At 38.7% G+C, this 23,674-nt stretch overlaps 1 protein-coding gene across 7 annotated transcripts in view; it reads left to right on the top strand.

The window, feature by feature from the left end:
- RNF38 (ring finger protein 38) overlaps window positions 1–23,674 on the top strand; it is a 103,187-nt gene that overhangs the window by 39,698 nt on the left and 39,815 nt on the right. For 3 of the 7 annotated variants that reach the window (XM_058865326.1, XM_058865325.1, XM_058865327.1), the window contains one exon: window positions 16,738–16,808. In XM_058865326.1, coding sequence (XP_058721309.1) covers window positions 16,738–16,808 — 71 coding nt within the window. Of the gene's footprint in view, window positions 1–16,737; window positions 16,809–22,240; window positions 22,446–22,470; window positions 22,550–23,674 lie in introns of those variants that run through there. The other 4 variants (XM_058865330.1, XM_058865332.1, XM_058865328.1 and 1 more) reach the window with 4 other exon arrangements.

A 23,674-nucleotide genomic window follows, 5' to 3' on the forward strand; every position in this document is an offset into this window, starting at 1 on the left:
TTGAAACGAAGTAGTATATATTTTTTTTTTAAATTATGTCCATGTTTATGTGTATTGCCTTAACTTTTTAAAGCTGATGGTAAAGTAATAAAGTTAAAGTTTGCGTCCTACTGTGCACTGTGTTGAGGCAACTCACGGATTTTGCAAGCTATCAAATGGGCAGATATAGTTAACACACACATTGAAAGAAAGAAAAACATGAGCTCCTTCTAGTTCATTTAGGATTTGAGTTCACTTGTCTGGTAGATGAAGGCACTTTCCTCTCAGCCTAATGTCTGAAAAGCCTGTCCAGTGCAAACCATACTACTTACAGTTTTACTGGGTTTTAGTTACCTTGTAATGCCTGGTGGAACAGCGCTGGAAAGGATTCACAAGCAAACCATGCATTGCATGTTTTTGTGAATCAAGCATTTGTGGCTTCTTGATTTTCTATTCCTTTATTTTTCCTAACTATGGTGAAGGGACAAGACTCTCTTAATTACCTCAGAGGACAGTTTTGCATTGGGAAACTTTTGTTAGTCAATTTCTCTAGGTTATAGACTTAAAGTAGATGCAGCCCTTAGGACAGGGAGAAAAAATTTCTTCATATCCATCATGCTTTTGATGTTTAAATAATGAACAGTAGTTTAAGTTATTCTTCTTATGTTACCCCTCTGTTTATAGTAGGGGGGGCAAGGCAGAGAGTTGCACTATGGCAACTTTGCTCTGTCACTCCAGGTGAGACAATCCCATTTACAATTGAGCTTGGTACTGTTGCGCCAGATTTCAGGTGGTGCCCCTCTCGCTCAGTTGGTGACTTCTGAGCATGGAGTTAAACAATGTCTGAGAAGACTGTGGATGCATGGAGAGGAATATTTCTACTGTTGTGTCAAGAGTCACTAAGCAGGTCTGCTGTAGACTGATCAGGGAAACTAGCTGAAAGATCCCTGGACTTTCTGTGCACTTTCTTGGTAATAGATCTCTCCTCATTGTATAGGAGCCAGGCTACTTGTGCTGATGGCTGTAGGAGTTACGAAGTAGCAAGGAAAGTCTCAGCACAGGTGTGGTGCCTGACCATGACTGTATGTACTGTTGCGTAGATAAACTGTATAAGAGGACGCATCTCAAAAGCATCTGTGGGTTAAATACTTGATACAGCTAATAGTTCAGACATTTTTACAGGACCATTTTTAATATTCATCCTGTAACTATTTAAAAATAATTTATGTTGTGGTTTCATAATTGTTCCATTCAAAGGTTTTCTGTTTATCTGTAGTAGTGCTTCCAGCAACCACCCAACCCCAGTAACAAATTAGCAAGTTGCTTTACATTTCAGAGGAGCAATCTGCTTAGGTTTTGCAGCTTCATATCTTGAAAACAAATGCTGTGGTAAGTCAAGATATGATGTGCCTTACTTTGTTGTTGGTTTTACTTAGCATATGTTTATGCTAGTGTGCCTTACATCGTGCTTCTTTAGAATTCGTAAAGGTTGTGCATGCTTTCTGTTCACCTTTAACATGGGGGAGAAAAAGCCTGAAGCAAAACCCATAGGCCACCACAAAAACGCCTTCACAGGGAAACTGAATTAGCTTGGTTTTAATTAATTTGAATTGCCAGTTAGGGTACTTATTTGATTTATGATTTTCAGTTTAACTTTGAAGCATTCATCTAGAGAAAAGTTGAATCTTACTAGTGAATGAGTGTATTTCCTATTGAACATAACATTTGAAGTCTTGTTTGCTAAATTTTGTGGGGAAAGAGGTAACTTACAGGCACATTTAAGGAATTTATACAGCTGCACATTTTATTGGCTTCTTGCATTCTGTGTTTTAGGCTTTTGAAAAACTGTATGGTTTACTTTGTTTCCCTTGATAAGATTATTTTCTATTTCTTAATTGATTATGGGCTTCTATTTAATAGAAACATAAATTAAATTTAGGCAACAAGCTTGTTAAAACAGTCTTGAAAGGCAGATGTGTTTTGTCAGTGTGCCGAAAATAAAATGGCTTTGAGAAATCAGGAAAATGGGAACAAAATTATTTGGGGGAGATGAAAATTTAAGAATTCTTTTTCTTGATACGTAGTATTTGTAGAGCTGCTGATTTAGTATTCACCTTCACTTTGCCTTCTTTTTCCAATATGTAAAAATTAGACTTCTAGAATTTGTAATAAATTTACCAACTTTGAAAGAGCAAACTATTAAACTCTTTTCAACAGGAAGAGGAACAAAAGGCATTAGCTTTTGAAAGAACACCCTAAACATCTCTGGCTTCATTTGATTGGGCAAGAACTTATTTCAGAAGCTTGACTGATCCTAAAAGTTCAGGATTAATGTTCACTCTCTGAAGTATTCTATTACTTTTTGGATTTTGTTCTAGACAACTTAGGTTTCAATTTCAAGTACATTTGAAAATAGCTTTGATTAAGTTTAAATACAGTATTTTAATATAAACTTTCATATTTTTACCTGCTGGTTTCTGATGTTAAAAGACTCTTCCTTGGATCAGGGATTGTAATCAAGGTTGTGCATATATTTTTATGTTGGTCCATCTTAAATTTTCTTGGACAGTGTATTACTATGGCATTTCATTGTTCTGCATTTTTTATCATTTGTCATGAAAGGATTTGGAATAGAAATACTCTTCTGAGGACTTCTCAGTAACTGACAAATAGAATGTGGTAAAAATGGGGCTGTGTGGCTGCTTGAGTCTCAGTGGACCTCCAGATGGAAGAACCTTTCTGTGTGTGTATTCTGTATACTATGAATCAATGAGAAACTGCCTGTATGCTGCTTATTTTATAGAGCCAAAGATATATAGTTTTAGATACCTTTACCCTTGGTATCACCCATCTTGTTAGTTTTGATATTGGTCATGTTAGGCCATTTGATTCCAAATATTTAACACAAACAGATGGGTTCAGCTTGTGTTGCTTGAATAGATACGTGACAGAAAGGTAAATTACCTTTCTGGTGGATATTACCTGCAGTGATTTCAGAATAGCATGTTAATTGGAGCTAATTTTGTTAATATGCTCTTTCCAAGAAAAAAAATACTTTCTGTTTAGAACCTTAGATGAGTTTTGGAAAATGCAAGGATTATCAGAAGTGAAGACCTGAGTGGAGTTTAAATTAGTTATGAAGAGTAGATGACTGAGAATAGTTGGGCAGATTTATGGGGGATGGATCTGTCACTCTTCACTTGTCAACACCATCTACATGCAACTTGCAGATCCAGGATCCCAGAACTATTGTTTGTTGTGAGCTAATAGGCTGTGCCAAAAGAAAGAGAAATACAGTGCTGTCTTCTGTGCTCTCTCCAGACAGAATTGCTGTTGACCAGACAGGATTATCCATTTGTTCTGAAGTATCAAAGCTTCCAGAGCTTCTTTACTGGAGCTATTAATGTCTTACAAAGGTGAAATAAATGTAAGCATTTGCTCCCATTTAAAGTTAAACAAACTTAACTCATTCCATGGCTGACAGGTTTCTAATCTGAGTGTTGAATATGTACCAGAAGAGTGCTTCTGTTAACTTTAATGATCTTGCTAAGACCTGGTAGCCTGTGGAATATGGATAGACCACTTTCCCTGTTTTTAATAGAGAAAAGGCAACATTGTGCAAGAATAATGACTGATCCAGCCATACTGAAGAGTTGCCCTAATTGCAATACTCAATAGGGCATTGTGGGTGTTCTTCTTACAGTGAAAAACATATTTAACTCAAGAAGGTTTTCATCTCTATCCCAGGGCATATGGTTATTTTCAGAGTTTTTTTTGTCTGCCGGTATTGCTGGAGAAACTAAAGTATTTTTCCTGTGTTAAATTTGGGAGGACTTTAGAAGATATATTCTGCAGTCTCCAGGGTTCACAACAAAGAGAAATGCATTTTGGCTCAGAAAGTTAACTCTGTCCTAGAAGTGATTTTGCCCCTCTTCTCTGCTCTTATGAGACCCCAGTGGGAATACTGCACCCCGTTCTGGGGACCTCAGTACACAAAAGGCATGGACCTGTTGAAGCAGCTGCAAAGGAGGGCCACAAAAATGGTCAGAGGGCTGAAGCACCTCTCCTTTGATGAGTGGAGGTTGTTCAGTCTGGAGGAGAGAAGTCTCTGGGAAGACCTTACTGTGACCTTTCAAAAGGAGATTTAAAAGATGAACAGAGATTTACTGCCAAGACTTGTAGTGGCAGGGAGCAAAGGTTTTAAATGTAAGTTTCTCAGAGTACTTCTTCATTAAAAAATTTCCAGTTACCTAATATGCTCCTCAGATTTAAAACTTGGCACAGACTTGGTATTCTGTTGCCAGTGTTCTGATTTACTCTCCTTATGGATGTCCTTTTAAATTAAAGAACTTTTAAAACTCAAAATCATCCAAAAAATTCTGAAAAGCTGGAAACTGAAAGCAAGAAACCTGATGCTTTCTGTGTACCTGATTGCTGACAGAATTACTTGTAATTTTTTACCTGTGAGTTATGCCTGTTATAACTGTCTCTCACAGAATTAAAACTGGGGATTATATACCAGTTGATATCTTTCCTCAGGATAGACAGTGTAGAAGAAAAAGGTTTCGAAAATGAGCAGAGAGGGTGGACAAGTGTGAGTGGGATAGAGGTGAGGACAGGGACTGGGAGCTGTGGAGATGCCTAGGCACCTTGGGAAGGGAATACCAGGATCAGACAAAGTATGTGGTGTTGCATCTTGGTTTTAAAAACCAGAGTACAAAAAAAGGAGTTGTAAAAAATTTCTGATGATAGAATTAGCACAGAATTGTTATTTGGTAAAGCTTAATGTAATTTACTTACTGAATGTTACTCCAAAAACTTAGAACCTGCTTTTTCAGAGAAACATTCAGCATTTGATGGTATGTAGATGTTAAATTTTCTTCTTCTCAGAAGCTTTGTCTTATTAATGACAATGATACTTCTGCTTGTGATAAACCACGTTGAGGTTCCTTGAAATGTTTCTCTGTTTGTAAAAGCCTTGTCAGCTTGAGAAGGGATATATCCAAAAAGGGAGGAAAACTGATACTGTGGAATTGAAATCTCTATTATAATATACTACAAGCAGCACTGGGTTAAAAGAGGTGTTCTGTCAGCCTTCTGTTCTTTTACTCCAAAGTAACTTCTATGTTATCATCATAGCTTGGTTTATTCAGGGGACAGAAATATTACTAAACGTTTTTTATGATTTTTTTGAGAAGTGGGTGTGGTGTCTCTGCCTGCTGATGGCCTTATACTCTGCATGTATGAGAAAAATACATAAAATGTTCATTGTTAACATGTTTTTCTTTGAAACAAGGCTGGGACAAATGCTTACTAATTGGAACAAAACCAAGAAAGACAGGAAGAGAGACTTATTTCATGGCCTGTCAAATATAAATTAACTTTTTTGTTTCATTGGGGCAAGTTGCTCCTACTGATTTTTAATGTAAGTTGCAGTTGTAAGCATTTAATGGGCTTCAGGGAGGTGAGGGATGTGGGGAGCTCATACACAGTAACAGGGCACTACTTAACTCTCACTTCTCTGGATTGTCTCTTAGACCAGTCTTGCTTGTGTTCAGGTTTACACATTTTATCAAATGAACTGTCTTTAGAGAGAGCTTGGGCTCTCTCTCGTTTGAAACAATTTCCTAGAGGTGGCTTGATCATGCGCCTTTAACCATGCTTTAAAAATTTATTCTGTTTCAAACAGATACTTGCAAGGTCAGTTCCTAAGTAGAAAATGCCTCTTTATTACTTTTTGCGTTATGGTTAGATTGAATATGCAGTGAAAATAAAAGACAAAAGATTAAATAATTGAAGTGCATTAAAACTTTGTTTCTGGGATTTCACTGACGTTGGACGTCATTGCTCTTTCCTATTTGTGTCAAAGACTACAGGAATTGGCACCAACAATATTTTTATCACTGAAGCATTCTCTTCTCCAGGCTAGGCTGAATGGGAGTTTTAAGGCTTTTATTAGAAAAACCCGATCAAAACTGAAAACCCCAACCAAACAATTACCACAGTCTTTCTGAAGTTAATGCTAGATTTGATGACTCTTACCATAAAAAACAGGCAGGGGGCAACAAGCTGAAGTTTAGAGTTAAAATTGTGCTTCTATGCCTATTTGGGGTTTTTTTGGGGTAATGATGGCTGGGTTTTGTTGTTAAAAGTAAATGTATGCCATAGAAAGCCCTTTATTAATCACATCCAGAAAATTTGTATAAGCAGACATTGCTGTTTTAGAGACTAAATGAAATTCTCAGGAGAAGATTAATTTCAAGAAAATCAGTTTAATAATGTAGTTACAAATAGAGAAAAACAAATGGCTTGAAATTTCAGGTAGCTTTTGAAAAATAACTTACATTCAGAAGGCTCAGAAATTCAAGACAACTGATTCTTAAAAACCAGTAATTTAAATTCCTATAAAGATGGAAATAGAACAGTGTAGGGGATATCTGTGTGATCTTTTATGCCCATACCAGGCCTTTAATGTAGCTGTGCTTGGTATTTGCATCTCTTGCTTCAGCTCCCACACAGTGATTGATGAAAACTAAATTCCAGGACAAGATTAAAAGATTTTATCTTTTTTTTTTAAAAGTGTTTTGTGGCTTGCCAGTTTTATTCTTTGTTCTACAATTAATTTACTTTCAGCAAAAGTCAGCCTTGAGTTATTGAAAGACTTGTTTTCTCTCCTTTTCTAGCTGTTTGCATATGCTTTATGGTAACTGTTTGGATGCCTTTTGGGCTTATGGTGCTGCTGTTAGCCTCCTTTTGAAAAATTACAAGAATAGTCAAAAAGTTTCCTTCTTTCTAAGTAGATATTGAACTTCTTGGAAGAGAGGCTCCTTATGAAAAGGCACTGCTATATATTGGCTCTTTGGTACTACTTTCTGTGGTGAGTTTCACCTCACTCTTCCTCTGTAGAGGAATGTTACCATTCTCTCTGGAATGGCTGTAAATGTGCATATGAAGGGTGCAAGCATCCTTCACTAGACTACAGTTGCGCAGAAGCAATTCCGATGAAACAGCCTTCAGGGAACAGCAAGGAAACTGTGACTATCTACTGAGCAAAGCAGCCACCGCAACCAGATACCACAATCTGGAGATACTGTTCAGAGTTTCCTAGCATAAGTGTCCTTCTCTTGCAGAACTTCAGTGGAGAAAGGGAATTTCATTCTAGATTGTTAATAAACTATGAATTATTTTTGTTATGTATCAGAGATAACTCCAGTGTAGGAGCTGTGAATCTTACTGTACACAGAGGAGATTAGAATGGAAAATAAAACATTGCTTTAATCTCTGTGCCTTAAAGCACGAAGCTTTCTGTCTCAAGTATTTGTTAGGTGGGTATTGTAAGAATCCTCTAGCACAGCAGTTAAGAGGAAGTATGCTTTTGTGCTTTAGCTGCAGAGGTCGTATGTTTCAAGCTGCAGCTTAAGTTTATGTCAGTTCTTCAGAAAGTCACCTCAGAATGATTTTGTCATGAGAGAAATTAAAAAGAGAATGACTGCTTAGAGGGGAAGGAACTGGTGATTGTGTTGTTCACTTGGTTCAAGTACCTGACTGCCACATCCATGGGAATAATTTCGTCTGAATCTGTACATCTTGTCTGTAGCAGCATGGAATTATCTGCAGAGTGTACAGGTAGATCACCCGCTAAGAAGCGTACTGGTTGTGGGACTAATTGTTTTTGGAAATAGTTTTGGAAGATTGCTCCCTTCCCCACACAAAGGTTGGCTTATATATTAGGTGTTATTTCTGTATGTCCTTAGAGCAGTTGAGATGGTTCAGACTCGTGTTACGTTAAAATCAGTAATCACGCAGGCACTTTCAGCTTTCTTTTTGACATACCCTTTTTAAAAGGGTAAAAAGAAGGGCCCTGGAAATTACTGACCAGTCAGCCTCACCTCTGTACCCAGCAAGATCATAGAACAGATCCTACTGCTAGCTATCTCAAATCATAAAGAGGACAAGGAGATACCTAGAGACTGTCAGCGGGGCTTCTTCTCCGAGGTCAAATCATGCCTGACTAATCTCACAGCCTTCTATGATGGAGTCCTGGCTGCGTCAGTGGACAAGGGAAGAGTACAGATATCGCCCTGGACTTCTGCAAAGCCTTTGACATGGTCCCACGCAGTGTTGTTGTTGCTGAATTGGAGGGAGAAGGATCTGATGAATGTACTGCTTGTTGGGTAAGACATTGACTGGCTGCCATGTCCAAAGAGTTAACAGTCAACAGTTCAATATCCATGTGAAAACCAGTAATGACTGGTGTCTCTTAGGGGTCTCTACTGGGATAAGCACATTTTGATACCTTAATCAATGGCATAAATTGAGCAGAACCTCAGCAGTTTTGTGGATGACACCATGCTGAGTGGTGCAGTTGACAGGCTTGATGAAGCGGATGCCATCCATCTCTAGACGGCATTGAGTGGACCCATGTGAACCTCATGGGGTTTAACAAGGCCAGCTGCAAGGTCTTGCCCCTGGGTCAGTGCAATCCCCCATTTCCATGGAGCATGGATGAATTGATTGAATGCAGCCCTGCAAAGAAAGACTTTAGGTATACTAGTGGATGAACATCCGCATGAGTCAGCGGTATGTATTAGCAACTCACATGTCCTAACATGCCAGGCAGCATGCTAACATACTAACAGCCATGTCCTCAGATGTCTGAAGAGAAGCATGGCCAACAGGTCAAGAGAGGTGATTCTGCTCCTTCTGCTGCACTCTGTTGAGACCCCCATCTATAGTAATGTATCCAGCTCTGGGGTCTTCATGATTTTAAAAGGAAAGAGGGTAGATTCAGGAATATAAGGAGGACAGAAGGAAGACAGTTTTAACAGTGAGGGTGGAGAAATACTGGAGCTGGTTGCCCTCATGTGGATGTTGTGGAGAAGTTGTAGAAGTTCCATCACAGAAAGTATTGAAGGTGAGGTCGAACAGTGTTTTGAGCAGCCTGGTCTAATGATAGATAGAATAGATAGTATTTAAGAGTTCCTTAAAATCCACATGGTTCTATGATTCTTTGAAATTAGCTTGTACCCTATTGAATTAGCAGTGAATTTTCCCAGGGGACTTGAACTCTGTCTTCTGGTGCAGGATTTTTGGTTGCAAAATTTTTAAATTATTTCGTGGTCCTGATATCTTCTTCCGTGTTCAATTCAATCTTCCATGTTTGACACTTGCATCAGACAGCTGGAAACAGTGTGATTTTTATGAATTCGGTTCATCAGAGATAGGATGCAGAGGTAACAGAGAGGGAATGGTCTAAATAGCTCACTTGACACAAATAGTGCTTTTACCTTACTTGTTTATATACTTCTTTTTCTCTGATTGTGACTTACTTCTAGGAGCCAGACTTAATATCCTGCTAACATTTTGTTCATGCTTGGCTGTGTAGTCTTTTGAGATACAGTTTGTGTCTTGACATTTTGAGTATTAAGAGCACCGGTAAAATACTGGTGCTGTGTTTATGGGTGTAGTAGTATTTCTGCATTAAGCTGATTTCCTGAAGGTTTATTGGTGCTGTAAATTTTTCACCACATGATTTCTTGCTGAACAGCTCCTTGAATAAGCAGGAATAAACCAAAGCAAAAAGAATACAGCAAAGCAAATAGAGCTGTCAATAAGCCTACAGAAAACATTGCTTGCTTTTGTATATGCACTGTAAAGATATGAAAACACAAATTTTAGAATGCTTCATGGTTATTGAGTCTGGTTATTCAGTAATGCTGCATTGTTAGTTGAGGAAAAATCTTCCCTTGTTCTACTTGATACCTCACTTGAGCTGCAAAACTATAGAGTATACGGGGAAGCATGTTGCTGATGAGTTGAAACCTTCAAACACTTTACAGCGTGAAAGTGATTCACATATTTTTGCAGGTGTGTGCTTAGCTTAAGAATAAGCAAATATTTTCAGAATTTGGACCTTGCAAGGTGAAGTTGGGTGGCTGCCAAAGCAGTGGCCTCCTTCCTTATCCCAGACTGCTGTGGAGGGGATGAAACTAAATGGTTGTCTCTTTGGGTTAGTATCGGAAGTGCAGTTGTTCTCATGCTTCATTAAAATCATGCAGCTGCTAAGGTTAGTGGAGAAGGAAGAAGGCAACAGATAGGCCACAGTACTTGTTGTATGAGGTGAGGGGGCCATTATTATAAGCATGTTTGCAAGCACAGTGTTAAACTTTTGACACTATGTTCTCATCACGATTGGCCATCTCTTGTGTGACAGTCTGGAAAAATAGCCATGTTTGGGTCTGGGATCTTCTTGCTCTTCATCAGTTCATCATGTCTTAACAAGTAGTTGCCATGTGGTCATCTTCACACTGTCTTAGATTGGTTTTGGTGGGAGTTTCTGTTAGTTTCATAGTCTGTGTTGAAAAATAGTTGTTACAGTTCATAAGCCACAATCGATGGGCTGTCTATTCTAGTGTTGTGGTTTTAAACTAGTAACAAAAATTACTTATTTTCTGTTGTGAGATATGGATTAAAATAAGAGCAAAACAGGCTTAAAACTTAAAAGGAATAAAGACAGTTTATTAACAAACTATTAGAATAAGAATACCAAAATAAACTTTCAGGAAACTCCTTTTCTTTTCACTAATTGACTATTTCTTTGTACACATAATAACATAGAGACAAAAAAAAAAAAAATAGTTTTACAATCTTGGTGGTCAAAAACAGTCTCAATTTCCAGAGTCTTCTCATCAGTCCCCGTAGAGAAACAGAAGTCTCTTCCTACCAATCCATGGAGTTTCTAGACTCCTCCCATCTCACACTATTCTGAGGTGTGCAATGGGTCAAATTGAATCTAGGGATGTTATTTTTAAGGATAAGTGATTCAAAGGTAGAAATCCCCTTCAGTTGTTTCTGTGAGCCTTCCTGGAAAACAGCCATCTCTTTGGCTCCTTTAAGGCTTTAAAATCTTCACTTCACTTGCAAGTTCCAGCAACTCACAGCATTACAACCATCCTTCTTTTCTTTAAAGTCCACACTTTGAATACTCTATTCCTCCCATACTCTAGCCATGAATTAAAGGAGTCTTTAAACTACTGTCCATCTCCATAGCTGTAACAGAAAGACTTTTCAGCAACAAGCATCTTCTTTTTTCTCTCTTTCTTATTTAAACCTAACTCTTTTCTTCACTGTTTTTGGTAGTTTTATGATGTCTTACATGTTAATTGTCTCTCTTTCTCTGTCTGTTCTAAGAAAAAGGAGTAATCTGTTGTTTATTTAAGTAGTAAAGGAATTAAAAGAAGAAAGCTACAAAAGTTCATACTGTCCGGTTTCAGTCTAGCAGCAGACCTTGAAAACTAAACTAAACTGCTAAACTCTGCTTTTCTCTCCTTCCCCCCCCTCCCTGCGGCCTTGTCCCGGGCCTGGGAGGTGGGGGAAAGCCAAGACAGAGCTTGTTACCTCTCCAGAGCCAGAAACAAAAGAGAACGAGACAGCTCTGAGTGTACTTCTTAAGGGGGTGTTTACAAGTTGAATTCACTTTTTAATGGTCAAATCTGCTGTCGATTCTTGGAAATGACTGATAATTGGTCAAGAAGAAAAACTCCCATCAGTCACCAGTAGCTTCAGCTTCCCCCTTTTTTTACTCGGTCTTAAAGGTGAAGCTACCCCATGACATCTAGCTATTTATTTTAAAATAATATTTAAGTTGTTAGGTTTGTCTGTACTAATTGTTATTAATGTTCAGAATTTTAGCTCCAGGTTTCACTATAATACGTCTTTGACTTACACAACATAGCCGTATAGTTCAGATACAGTTCAGCTTGCATCCTAACAATTCAAACTGCAGATACCTACTTCCAAATAATAGAACATTTTCAACACTAAGGTAAACAGTATGTAGATGGGGTTATATTCAGGTGGCTGCTATGAGGGCCATTTTGTGGACAGTTCCTGGAGTAAGCTGTCCAGTTTGTACTGTAAATTTAAATTGGATGTTCCTTGAAGTAAAAGTGTTCATGCAGTCTTGTAGAAATACAGCAGAAATCTCAGGTAAAAAGAACTTTCTTATGTTCTGCTTTGTATGTGAGTTTTGTTTATGAAGCTGAGACCTGCCTCATATTCAGGCTTTTTGCTTTGCTAAAGTAAGTTTGTCTGTTCTTTTTTTAAGCTCTGGTATTGCTAAAATATGTCAGACTTCAAGGTTTTAAAATACAAAGTCTTCCCTTTAGGTTTCTCTCCTTTTCTCCAAAAATGTCTGAGAGGTGTCATTCAGTCAGAAGTTTGACTGGAAGGTACACTTAATTTATATGCAATTAATGTAGGCCCAGATTTCATTTTGAACTCTCAGTTGTGTCTCAGTTTTATCCCATTTCTTGCTGGTTAGTAAGCATGCTGTGTGTTTCTCTGATAGCTGCAGAAAAAGGAAAAGCCGAGGGAGCTTTTCTTGCAGAGTGTTCCTCTACATCTTCCTGATGCTTACTGGATATGTAAGTTCTCACTGGGTGTGTGGAATTCAGGACAGCATTCCTTGGCTGAGCATTGTGGTGGGGAGAAGAGGCTGTCAGGTTTACCAGTCACGTTGACTGGACTGGGGTGCGGAAGGGGATACCAGAACTCAGAAAACACCAGCAAATCTATGCTGGTTGTAGTTTGACAAGAGCATGGATTTCTTGATGAGGAAGAAGAGGGAAAAGAAGGAGGGAAGTTCAGGTTGTATTTTACCTTTTTTTTTTTTTTTTTTCCCTTCTCTAGTGACTTTAGGCTTCTTCCTGGCTAGGATGTGTTCCAGAGTTTCATCACAGCATCTTAGATAGGCATACTTCATGCTGAGGAATTGCTTTAAATTATCAATGTTATGTCCCATACCATGCAACTGAAAAATAATAGCTCTTCCTAGAGTGTAATAAATTCTTTCAACAACTTAAGTGGATGCAAATCCATGGGAATTTCAAATTTCTAGAGTTTATAAAAAAAAGGGGTGGAAGGGAGAAGAGAAGAATGGCAGTCCTAGTATGCACTGTATGTAGCTAGCATGCAATGTATCATGTTTCTTCTTTGTGGTCAGATTTGCAGGCATAGGGAAAACAGTTAAAGAGTATTATAATGATTAATTTGCAGCCTTGCTCTTACTTGACCAACCTGAGTAGCTGTATCTTTTCTTGAACTCCCCTCTAATTTTTCTATTGTAACAGCAAAGTATTCTGTTTACCCATTAAGTAACTTCTTCATTGCAGTTTGAAAGGCTCTTGAATTAGAAGAAGCATCTAAAATCTAAGCAATGTGCCACAGGTAGAGGAATATTGTTGACTAGCACATGATAATAATCTGCAGGAGTGGTTTGCATTATTTTGTTCGAAGTTGAGGCTCCTAGATCACAGACAATTTAACCTTCCTTCCTTGTATCTTTTCAAGTAGACTTGAAAGTAGCCATCCATGGCTGTATCTCACCAGAGATACTTATATGTACTCCATTCAACTCACAGGTTTTTTAAAGGGAGCAGTTAATTAAGATTTGATCAAATTCAGACTCTGTTTAAGTGCATTTAGTAGTTTCCATGCTCAAGTCTGCAAATTAAACCTTTAGCCCAGAACTTGTCTGATTCATGCAAGTTAGTAAGACTCAACAGCTTAACTCTAGATAAAGTAGGTTTAATAGTACAGGTGTCATACACAAATGATTTCGTAATGAGACTGGTGCTGGAGAGTCAGTGAATGTATTAATCAGTGTCATTCATTTAAGCAGTGAGATACTTCCAGTAGGTCTGATGTTATTGAATTAAAAGGTTTGAAATCACACCTCTTTTTCCCTATGACTAGGATTGTGTGTGTTCAGACAGTTTAAATTGGCAAGCATGAAGCAGGCCTTTCAAACCTGATACTGATTCTCCTTTTATTATGATGCAGAAGTTAGACAGAACCCATGCAATTGTGAAGGTTCTTTTGGCTGTTCAGTTTAATGTGTGGGTTTAGAAGAAAAACAATCTCTTTCCTATGGCAGCTGGGGAGTGCACCACTCTTTCTTGCCTGTTCCAAAAGAGCTGATGTTTTTCCTGGAGTGCAAGTCATAATACTAAGCTGGGTATCTCACTTTATTTGAAGAAAGGTGTGCAAAAGAATTAAACTGTGTTTAAAGAGGTTATATATATATATACACACATATAGTGCCTCAGTTGAAGGGCATTACTCTCTACGCTGTCTGATACTAGTAATGGTGAAGGAATGCCTGATCTGGTGTTTCATGTATGCCTGCTGTGTTTTGGAGGTGTCTCAGCATAAATTGAGGGTACTCTTTTGTCACCTAGGTATTACAAGCTGTGAATCTGAGAAAACCAACTGACTGTTGCAAAGTGCCCTGTTACTTGCACAGCGTGTGAAATTGCTTTGGACTGTGGGAGAGAGGAAATTCAAGCTGGGATTAGGCTTGAGAAAATGATGGGCATTAGACCTCACAGTTGCAGCTGCTGAACACCGTAGCAAGGAAGTGCATTTGGGAAGGTGCTGAGGGCTATGGCCCTGCATGCCACATTCTGGCCCTTATGTGGAATCTTGATAGCATTTTCCTCCATCTCAGTCAGCTTTGCAGAGATAATTCTTCGCTCAGAATTAAAGCTTTGGTTGTAGTTGCTCTGGGATATGCTAGCCCTGGAGTGCAGCTAGTCTTCAGTTGGTTTGAAATTCCCTGTAAATTTGGGGATATCAAAGTAGTTTAACTGAGTTCGTATCTACTCCTTGCAGTCAGTGCAATGCAGATTGGCTTTTGTTCCTTTCAGTCCTCTGGCACCTTTAATGGTTAAACAAAAATTTAGAAGTCTTTGACACAGGCTAGAGAGCTGCTGAGGTCATCTTTTGAGATTCTGACTCTGCTCTTCCTTGCAGGTGGATGAAAGGTGATTAACTTGTCTTCAGGTTTGTGATTCAATCTGTCAGGAAGAAAGTGCTTTAAAAACATAATAACTCAGTTATTAAAATTGCTTTTCTATTTTATGTATATATATATATTTAAGATCAGAAAAGTCCTACAGGATTTCCTAACCTTGTAACTCAACATTATATATTGCACTGCCATTAAGCAGAGCCTTTAGCTGGCAGTCCACTGTGTCAGTGTCTTCAGATCTGTTACCTCTGCTGTCCCCATTCAAGGAACTGCATTATCAATGCTGTCTTTGATGTAAATCCTTTTCCAAAGGCAACTTTTGGTGGGGCTGTTGGTGAGGTCAGCCAACTCAGTGGTGCAAAACAGCCAGGATGTGTGTAATGCCTTTACTTCTCATAGTTAGGGATTGTGTCTTACATCTTGCTATTGTACTGTAGGGTATTAGTTGACTGGAAATGAAACAAATATGTCATAAAGGCCATGAATCCTGTTAGGAGGGGAAAAAAAAGGAATTTAAAGGAAAATGTTTCCATATTTTCTTCTAACTGCACTTGGTTGTCTGCAGTTGAATTTGACTGAAACATGTAGATAAAACCTAAGCTAGACTTTCTCTCGGTAATGTGGATATTGTTAGAATTGAAGGTATAGCATCATGAAAATTGATGAGCTGCCCAGGTGCCTTGTGTTGCATTACTAACTTGTACCTCTGCTGTTGGAGCTGTGTTGCTACTGTGCTGGTATCTGTTATAGCTAGAACAAAGTCAGCTTAACATTGTGATGGTGTGTGTGATCACTGTTCGTGAAAAGCCTACCTGTAAAGCATACAATGTGGACTTGTAATGCCAGGCCCACTTTATGAGTTTTAATTTATTAGGGAGTAAGTCTTAGGAATTTCACCTCTGGAAATTACTTTCACTATCTACATGCATAAATGCCTGAAACAAGTTTATATGTATTTGTTGTAATTTGGCTGAATTTAACTATATTTTGTTGCCTATTTTCCTACTTTAAACCAATTAAAGAGGTTGTATTTTATATCAGTTCTGCCTCTGGGGTAATGGGCAGAAAGATATCAAGCCTTGCCTTTAATCCTCTGTTCTCCTGGGTTTTGTAGGTTGCTTTTGAGCTTGAACTGACTCTAGTTTCAAGAAAATGTGTGGAGTGTTTGTAGTGACACACTTATGGTTTGCATAAGTCTAAATCAAGTAGGAGGGGAGCACTGCACATTTCAAACAGTTTAAAACTGGTTTGTTTTTTACCTTTTCACCTTGAAAGTACAGTGATTTTTTCTTTGCCTTCCCTTCCTACAAAAAATACACAGTACGATCATGCTCTACTGCTGTTCAAGCCGGTACAGTGACTCCTATGGCAAAGCAATATTTTTTCTGAAGTAATAAGTCAGAAAGAAGCTTTGTAAAATATTTTCATATATTCCTTGGATAACAGTCTCAGGCTTTTGTTCCTAGGCATAAAGAAACTTGTATAGAAACATTAAGCAGGCAGAAATTCCATTACCAGAAAACTAGACGCGATTAAAACTTTGACCTTGGAATTTTCCTCTTTTATTCTTAATGTATTGCTGGAATGTCTGGTGTGTGGTTACCCAGCATGCTGAAAATGTTCTATAGTACAGTATATAATCTTGAATTGTGTAGCTTCTCCTTATTTGTATACGTGCATATGTACTTTACTGCATTTCTTTGTTTTGGATTGATGAATTAGGTATAATTGTATTCTGTTTAAAACTCTTAAAAAATGTATATAGGAAGACATTGGCACACTTGTAAAATGTGTCTCTGATGCTTATTCTGTTATCAACCCTAGCTTTTTGGCAGTTAAATCTTGGAGAAAAGGAAGTTTGCTAAATTTATCTTTATTTTTAGTGTTCACAGAAATTGAGTCATCATTTTAGTAATTTTTTTCTCCCTTCCCTCCTTGTTTTCCAGGTAGTATTGGTACATCGTTTCAATGCCACTCAATCCATCAAGATCACATTTGTACTGATGACAGTGACAAGGTGAGATTTATGTGAATCTTTCATTCACAAGATGCATATGCATTTCCAGGGTTTTTCTATATTGCTTTTACTACACAAAGATGTATTGTTTTGCAGATACAGCAGTCAGTTTTCAGACTTACTTTGTGAACTGTCTCTAGTCTAATAAGATATATATTTATCTCCAGACAATCTTTCAGATAGTTCATGAGAAATTTGTCTTTAGTATTGTAGTTTTATTTATGTTTGTATTCCTTTGCTGTTCTAAATATTTGTGTTACACCATATTGACACCCTCAGTTAATAAACTACAACAGTGGTTTTGCAAATTTCTAGATAAGGTAGGATGTCTTGTTTCTTCTGACTTAGAGCCTAGCTAAGTGTCCAAAGCTTTTTAATTTTTTTTTTTTTTTTTTTTTAAACGGGAGCATAATTTTCCTGTTTGGGAATTGGAATTGGGAAGCTTTTACAGATCGGAACTTTTTATTCAGTGGTGCAGCCTCAAAATAGCAACCTATCTAGTCCTGTGCATGTGTTTCTCTAACCTTTTTTTGACACATTTGCAGATTAGTTTGCTTGGGGTCAGTAGGGTATTGGTTATTAAATGTTCAATGATACTAGGGTCACTACTGTAACTGTGGCATACACAAGGAGTACTTTTGAAAGGAGTAATTTTGACATTGAACTGCTTGTGAGACTGGCTGTTGATGGTTTTACCTTAAGCTTTATTGTCTGTAAATACTGCAGATTGATTAATTTTAGTTCAACATGTAATGTGTCTTATGTTGTACGCAAGTATGACATGTCATAGTAAACTAACTTTTTGGCCAGACATGCCTGGAAAGGGGCAGGTATTAGTCTAATTCTAAATAATTCTTCTTGGGAGGTAAAATGCGACTTGCATGGCACTGCCTTAATAAGTGCACTAATCGTTATGCTTTGAAATTCTGGAGTAAGTTGATTTTATAATTGTTCCAGCTTATCCTAGAGCTAGAGTTGTTTTCAGAAAGAGTTTCTATTACTGATCTACTGCCTTCCTATCTGTTTTTTTTTCCTCTCTCACTCTCCTTCCTCCAATTTTGTGGGTATTTTTTTGTTTGGTTTTTGTTTTGTTTTGTTTCATAGGGTTTTTAGGGGTTTTTTGTTTGTTTGGGGGGTTTTTTGGGTGTTGTTGTTGTGGTTTGGGGTTTTTTTTTGTTTGCTTGTTTGTTTGTTTGGTTTTTTTGTGTATGTGTGTATTTGCTTTCTTGTTGGGGGATTTTTTTGGAGGCATTGTTTTTTGGGTTTTTTTTTGTGTGTGGTTTAGTGTTTTAACTTAATTTTACTTTTAGGTACCACCCTAGATTTGGTTACGGGTTCATCCCACAGAATGCTATCCAGAACATGGCCAACATTATCTAAGTTTCCACTTAATTATCTGGTTAGATATTTTCGTCAGTATTCACTGCTTTGTTTTTTGGGCCCTATGTACTCTGCACTGGAAGATTCTTGGGTGAGGAATATTTAGGGGAAATTTAATTTCAAAGCCATCCTAGTGCAGCAACCTAACCATTTTCCTTTTGTGAGCCATCACATGGAAGACCATTTCTTGTGTTACACTGATAGTCTTCCCTTAGTTTTATATTGTATCAAGGCAATTAAAACTGGTTTAAATCTTGCTGGAAAATGCTTTTGTTAGGTGCTTCACTGGTTTGGGGGCAGGGGAGTAGGAAGGGGTGTGGCAGGTTACCCGGTATAAATTTCAGAAGAGTGGTTGTTTGGCATACCATCTGTCTCCATATTAATAGAGGAATTGGGCCAAATGTTATTTTTGCATATTTAGAGATGGTGGAAGAAAACAATCTTTCTCATTGGGGTTGATTCTGCACCAATTGAGCAAGAACTTCCACCTGTAAATTTTACTGAAGTAGAACTAGTATAAAAAGCAGAAAGAATGTGGGTTTGGGTCTATTAAAAAAACTGTTTTTTTCCTTCAGGTGTCATGTTTATTTGGTAAGGGTTTTTATTTTTCTGTTAGAATGCATGAAGCTGTCTGACTTGGATTTTATAGGAAATTCTAGTTGATTACTTGATTAAAATAACCACTTGTTTGGAAAAACAAGGAACAGTCTGCTTGTCCAGGTCCTTCTGGATGGCATCCTGTCCTTCAGGAGTGTCAACCACATCACTGAGCTTGGTGTCATCTGCAAATTTGATGGGTTTGCACTTGATTCCTTCATCTATGTCACTGGTGAAGGTATTGAGTAACACTGGACCTGATACAGATCCTTATGGAACAATTTGTCACTGATGTTTACTGGGACTCTGAGCTTTTGGCCACTATCCTCTGGATGCCCATTGATTGGGGTTTGTTGTTTTTTTCCAAAGGGTTTGTGTATATGTATATACTTTTTTAAAATCAAAACTAATTATTTCTAAAAGTAGCTTGTATTATTAGGGTACAATTGCAATTCCTTATCACTTCTTGCTTGTATGCACATATGCCTACATTCTTGTGTCAGTTTTGGTCACACTGTGTTTCCACTATGGCTTCCACTATGAGTTACTTTGAAAATCAGGTTCTGATTTATTCTGCCATTACTGAGAGATACCATCTGTTCATATTGGTATAAATATAATTTAAATTATATTAAATGCAGGATTTAATTGATTTATCTACAAATTTATTAATTGTTGGGCCTTTTTTTGTTTTTTAAATGCAAAAACCATGCATTTAAAATAGTTTGACATAGCTTTGATCAGTCAGTGGGCATATTTCAGCAAAATAATTTATTACTTTTTGCCTGATTACACATAACTGGTTTTTGCATTGTAGAAGAAATGTAAAGGTAAATATTTGACTGGCAACCTACATGTATTTTATAGTAGCTTCTCTACAAGCTCAGCTGTCATTTTCTGGACAACAGCATGAGAAAAGTTCCACGCCACACCACACATGCTAAAGGAACGTTGCAATCTTAATGAAAACGATTCCCAGGCTTCCATCCAAATTACTTGATTTTGTTGACTTGGCACATGAGAATCTTAAATTCATGATCAGTGACATCAGCAGGAAACCAAAGTCTAAGATTTTTCATGTGTGGACTCATTGCATTAAGAGAGAAGTGTTATTGTTGAGAGTGTTATTAATACTACAAAGAGCTTGTCTAATTTTGTTGCACCAAAAACAGTACTTCTTGTCTTACAGAGAAATCTAATATAGCATAGGTATAAAATACATTTCCTATTTTACTTGGGGTAGAAAAGTGATTAGAATTGAGATTTATTTTAAAATAAATTTAATTAAATTAATTTAAATAATAATTTGTTTCTTTGGTGGTGGGAGCTTTTAAACTTCAGTGCATGAGTCAGGGCACAATTCATGTTTGTAATTTCTTTGAATTTTGCATTAAAGTATAAATATTAAATGAAAGAACTGAATACATTTCTTTGTTGTGCACAGCATTTAGGGGAAGGTATGTGTAAGAAGGAGCTGGTATTTCTTGGTATATTGCTTTAATGCTCAAGCAGTGGATTCCTACTAGTGTTACAGAAAAATGCAAGTGTATCACCTGCAGAGCCTTTAAATCATACCAAGTTTATTTAGCTTTAAAAATATTTTTTTTTATTCCTTTGTTGTTCCTTGGCTGTTTTACTAGTGGTGTACTTCCATTAGAGAATGCTAACTCATCTCAAACAGGAAGTCCAAAGATAAAACACTTAACTACTCTTGCGATATCTCTTTTCACAGATATTATCAAGTTATCTATTCCATGCAATTAAAAACCAAATTGATGACCTAGTAGTGATGGGGAAAAAAAACAAAACCAAAAACAAATCACTGTGGGGCAATCCAGTGGAATTTTTGTCACTACTACTACTAAGGGGTTGGTAATTATACTTTGTTTTTCTCCTTTTTTAGCTTAATTTATTTTACTTTCACAGTATGTAAAGAATTTTTGCTTTTTGGTTCTTATTACTGAAATACATAGCTACATAATTTATTTTACTATTTCTAACCTTCAGATTTCCCAGCTAGTTAGTACATATTCCACACACATTTTTGTGTCACTGGCTTGAGTTGATGCTGCCTTGACAGTGGAATTGAATGGGATGATTTCCAGAGGTCACTTCCATCCCTAACAATTCTTTTATGAACTTACTCTCGTTTGCCTGTCTTAATGACATCATCGTGGACATCTGTGTCTGTAACACAGAGTCCTGTCAACTCATTAAAAATATGTTTTCACAAGAAGGGAAGTATTTTAAAATTCTAATCTTGAAGTTAAAACTACCAGTTTTGTGTTCTACTTTGTATGGTGTAGTATCTGGTAGCATAAGCCAATGAAATTCACACATAGCTGAACAAAATTCAGGTATTTGAAAGACCCATCACATTTATTAATATATGATGTATTATACAGGGCTACATGCACCTCTTATGGGGAATGTGTGAGGGGCAGTACATAGAAAAATGGGAATTTTAGGAGGAATTTATTTTGCCCCCTCCAGTTTGAAAAACGGAAAATTTTCTTGTCCAGTTAGGACAGATGAGATTCATTCCTCATGGTGTGTATTGTTGTCACACCCACACACTCTTAGTCCCACTTCATTCTGTCGGTGTTTACTGAGCATTTACTTTTTCATTTCACCTCTGGCAGCTGCAAGGATGTAATTTACCAATTTTCCAGCACTTTCATGCCTATTGAGTCATCTCCTTCAGAACGTTAATTCTTTACACCTACAGCAGATGATTTGTTTTCCTGAATCAGAGTTGGGGAAAACTTTAATTAGGCTGAGGTAGAGAGTGCAGGTAGATTTGAAAGGTGAAAAATAAGGCGGTAATATCTTATTTGAGGGGGAACAGCTCGAGTACATCAGTTCTGTGAGGCTGTTTGCTCCCTTTACTGCTCCGGGCTCCATCCTGAGCCCATGCCCGCGCTGGCACTGTCAGCAGAAGGCTGATGCTGTTTCTCCACTGACTCTCGAAAGAAGGTTAGCGCAAGGTGGAGGTCGGTCCCGTCTATAAACAGAACCAGAGGACGTGGCAGCAAGCCGCGACAGGGAAGGTTCGGGTTGGACATGAAGAAGGATTTCTTCAGCGGCTCGTCAGACACTGCGACGGGCTGCGCAGGCCGGCGATGGAGTCGCCGTCGTGGAAGGTGTTTAAGGAAGGACTGGATGTGACACACGGTGCCACGGTGGGGTTGAGAAGATGGAGCTCAGCCCCAGATTGGCCCCCACAATCTCGGAGATGCCTCCCGACGCGCTCCTATGAAACCGAAACTAAAAGGGGGCCGAGGGGGCAGGGCTGGTGGGGGCGGGGGGGGGGGGGAGGGGGGAAGCCGTCACCGCAGCGCGCAGGCGCATTGGGCGCGCGGCGGGCGCAGACAAAGGACGCCCCGCGCCTGCCACTGTATGACGTCACCGGCCATCGGGGTGTTACGTCACCCGACCAGGGGGCGGGGTCCGCGCTCCCGGAAGCGCTCGCCGAAGGGTCGGGCCCGGCCCGAGGCGGCCGCGGCGGCCCCGGGGGTGAGGCGGGGCCGCAGGTACCGGCGCGGGGAGCGGCGGCTCGCGCGGGCCGGGACCTCGCCGGCGCCGCCTGGTGCCCGCGGCTCGTCAGCCGGGGAGGGGAAGGGGCGATCTCCCGGCGGCGCCGGGCCGCCCTCCGTACAGGTAGAGCGTGAAGGAGGCCCTGTGGCCTGGGCCGACGGGGAGCCCGAGCTTCTTCCACGTGGGCGGCCCGCGAGGCGGACGAGAGCCGGGGAAGGGTTGTAATTGTATGATCTTGTTAAAGTTGCTTTACCTGCTTTGGCAAAAGGTAGAACTGGAACCTAAGAATTAACAGAGTTTTCGGGACTGAGTTGCTGTGTGATGTCCTCGAGACGGGCAGGTTAATGTGCAAGGCGATAGCAGGTGTTTCTGAAGCACTGAACATCCTCCCATGTGTACAGTAAAACGACGTCTCTAGGTATCTTTAATCCCCCTGAATTAGTCAAAAGAACAGCTGTTTAAGGAAACACTCATTTAGCAAATCTACATGTTAGGACATTCGGTATTTTTCAGTAGGCGTAACTTAATTCCTATTCCTGAAAAACACAAAGGGGATTTTTATCTTATGCTTGAACGTTAAAGTTGCATCTTGTTTCCTTAAGAATTGAGTTTTTAAACTGACTGGGCATTGAGATGTTAACTGAGGACATCCATTTTAAATTTTAACTGTCTAGAGCAAGTAGCTTAGTTATTACTTACACAGAAGTTCATTGAACTGGACGTTGTGACAATGTTTGTGAATATATAGCATTTGCATTTTGAAAGAGATTTTTGAAGGTACTATTTGAAGCAGGCGTGCATTTTCTGATAAGTTCTTCGCATGTCGAGTGGGGAAACTGGAATGTTAAGATGAGTAGGATTACCAGAAGTCTGCCTTATTCAAGTATTGAATACAGTTACAGTTTGATCTGGTGTTGCTGATGATATGCTTGTTCTTAAATGTAATTCACTGAAGCAACTGCTTTGGTTTCATTTGCCAAATTTATGGCATTTCTCTGCGTCTGGGGGATCTTGCTATATGCTGACCCAACAGACTACTTAGCTGCTTCACAACATTATATTACATTACCTTTTTACCTTCAAGGGGCTACTGCAGTGTGGTGTCACTGTTGTGACAGAGGAAAAAATTCCATTTGGATACTAGTGTGAGTAGTAAGACAAAGGAGGGTGCAGTCATTAGATTAAGTACAAGATGGAAGAGCAAATAGGTTCTATGGCAGGTTTCATGGCTAGTGATAGTTCATAATGTTTTTGATCTTCCTTAATCACCAGATCTCTGCCAAAAAATGAAATGTGTGCATACATAGACTAATGGGAAGGGAGTTTTCAGGGAATTGTTACTAGGAGTTATA

This window comes from Poecile atricapillus, chromosome Z, assembly GCF_030490865.1.
Source record: "Poecile atricapillus isolate bPoeAtr1 chromosome Z, bPoeAtr1.hap1, whole genome shotgun sequence".
Classification (NCBI taxonomy): Eukaryota; Metazoa; Chordata; class Aves; order Passeriformes; family Paridae; genus Poecile; species Poecile atricapillus.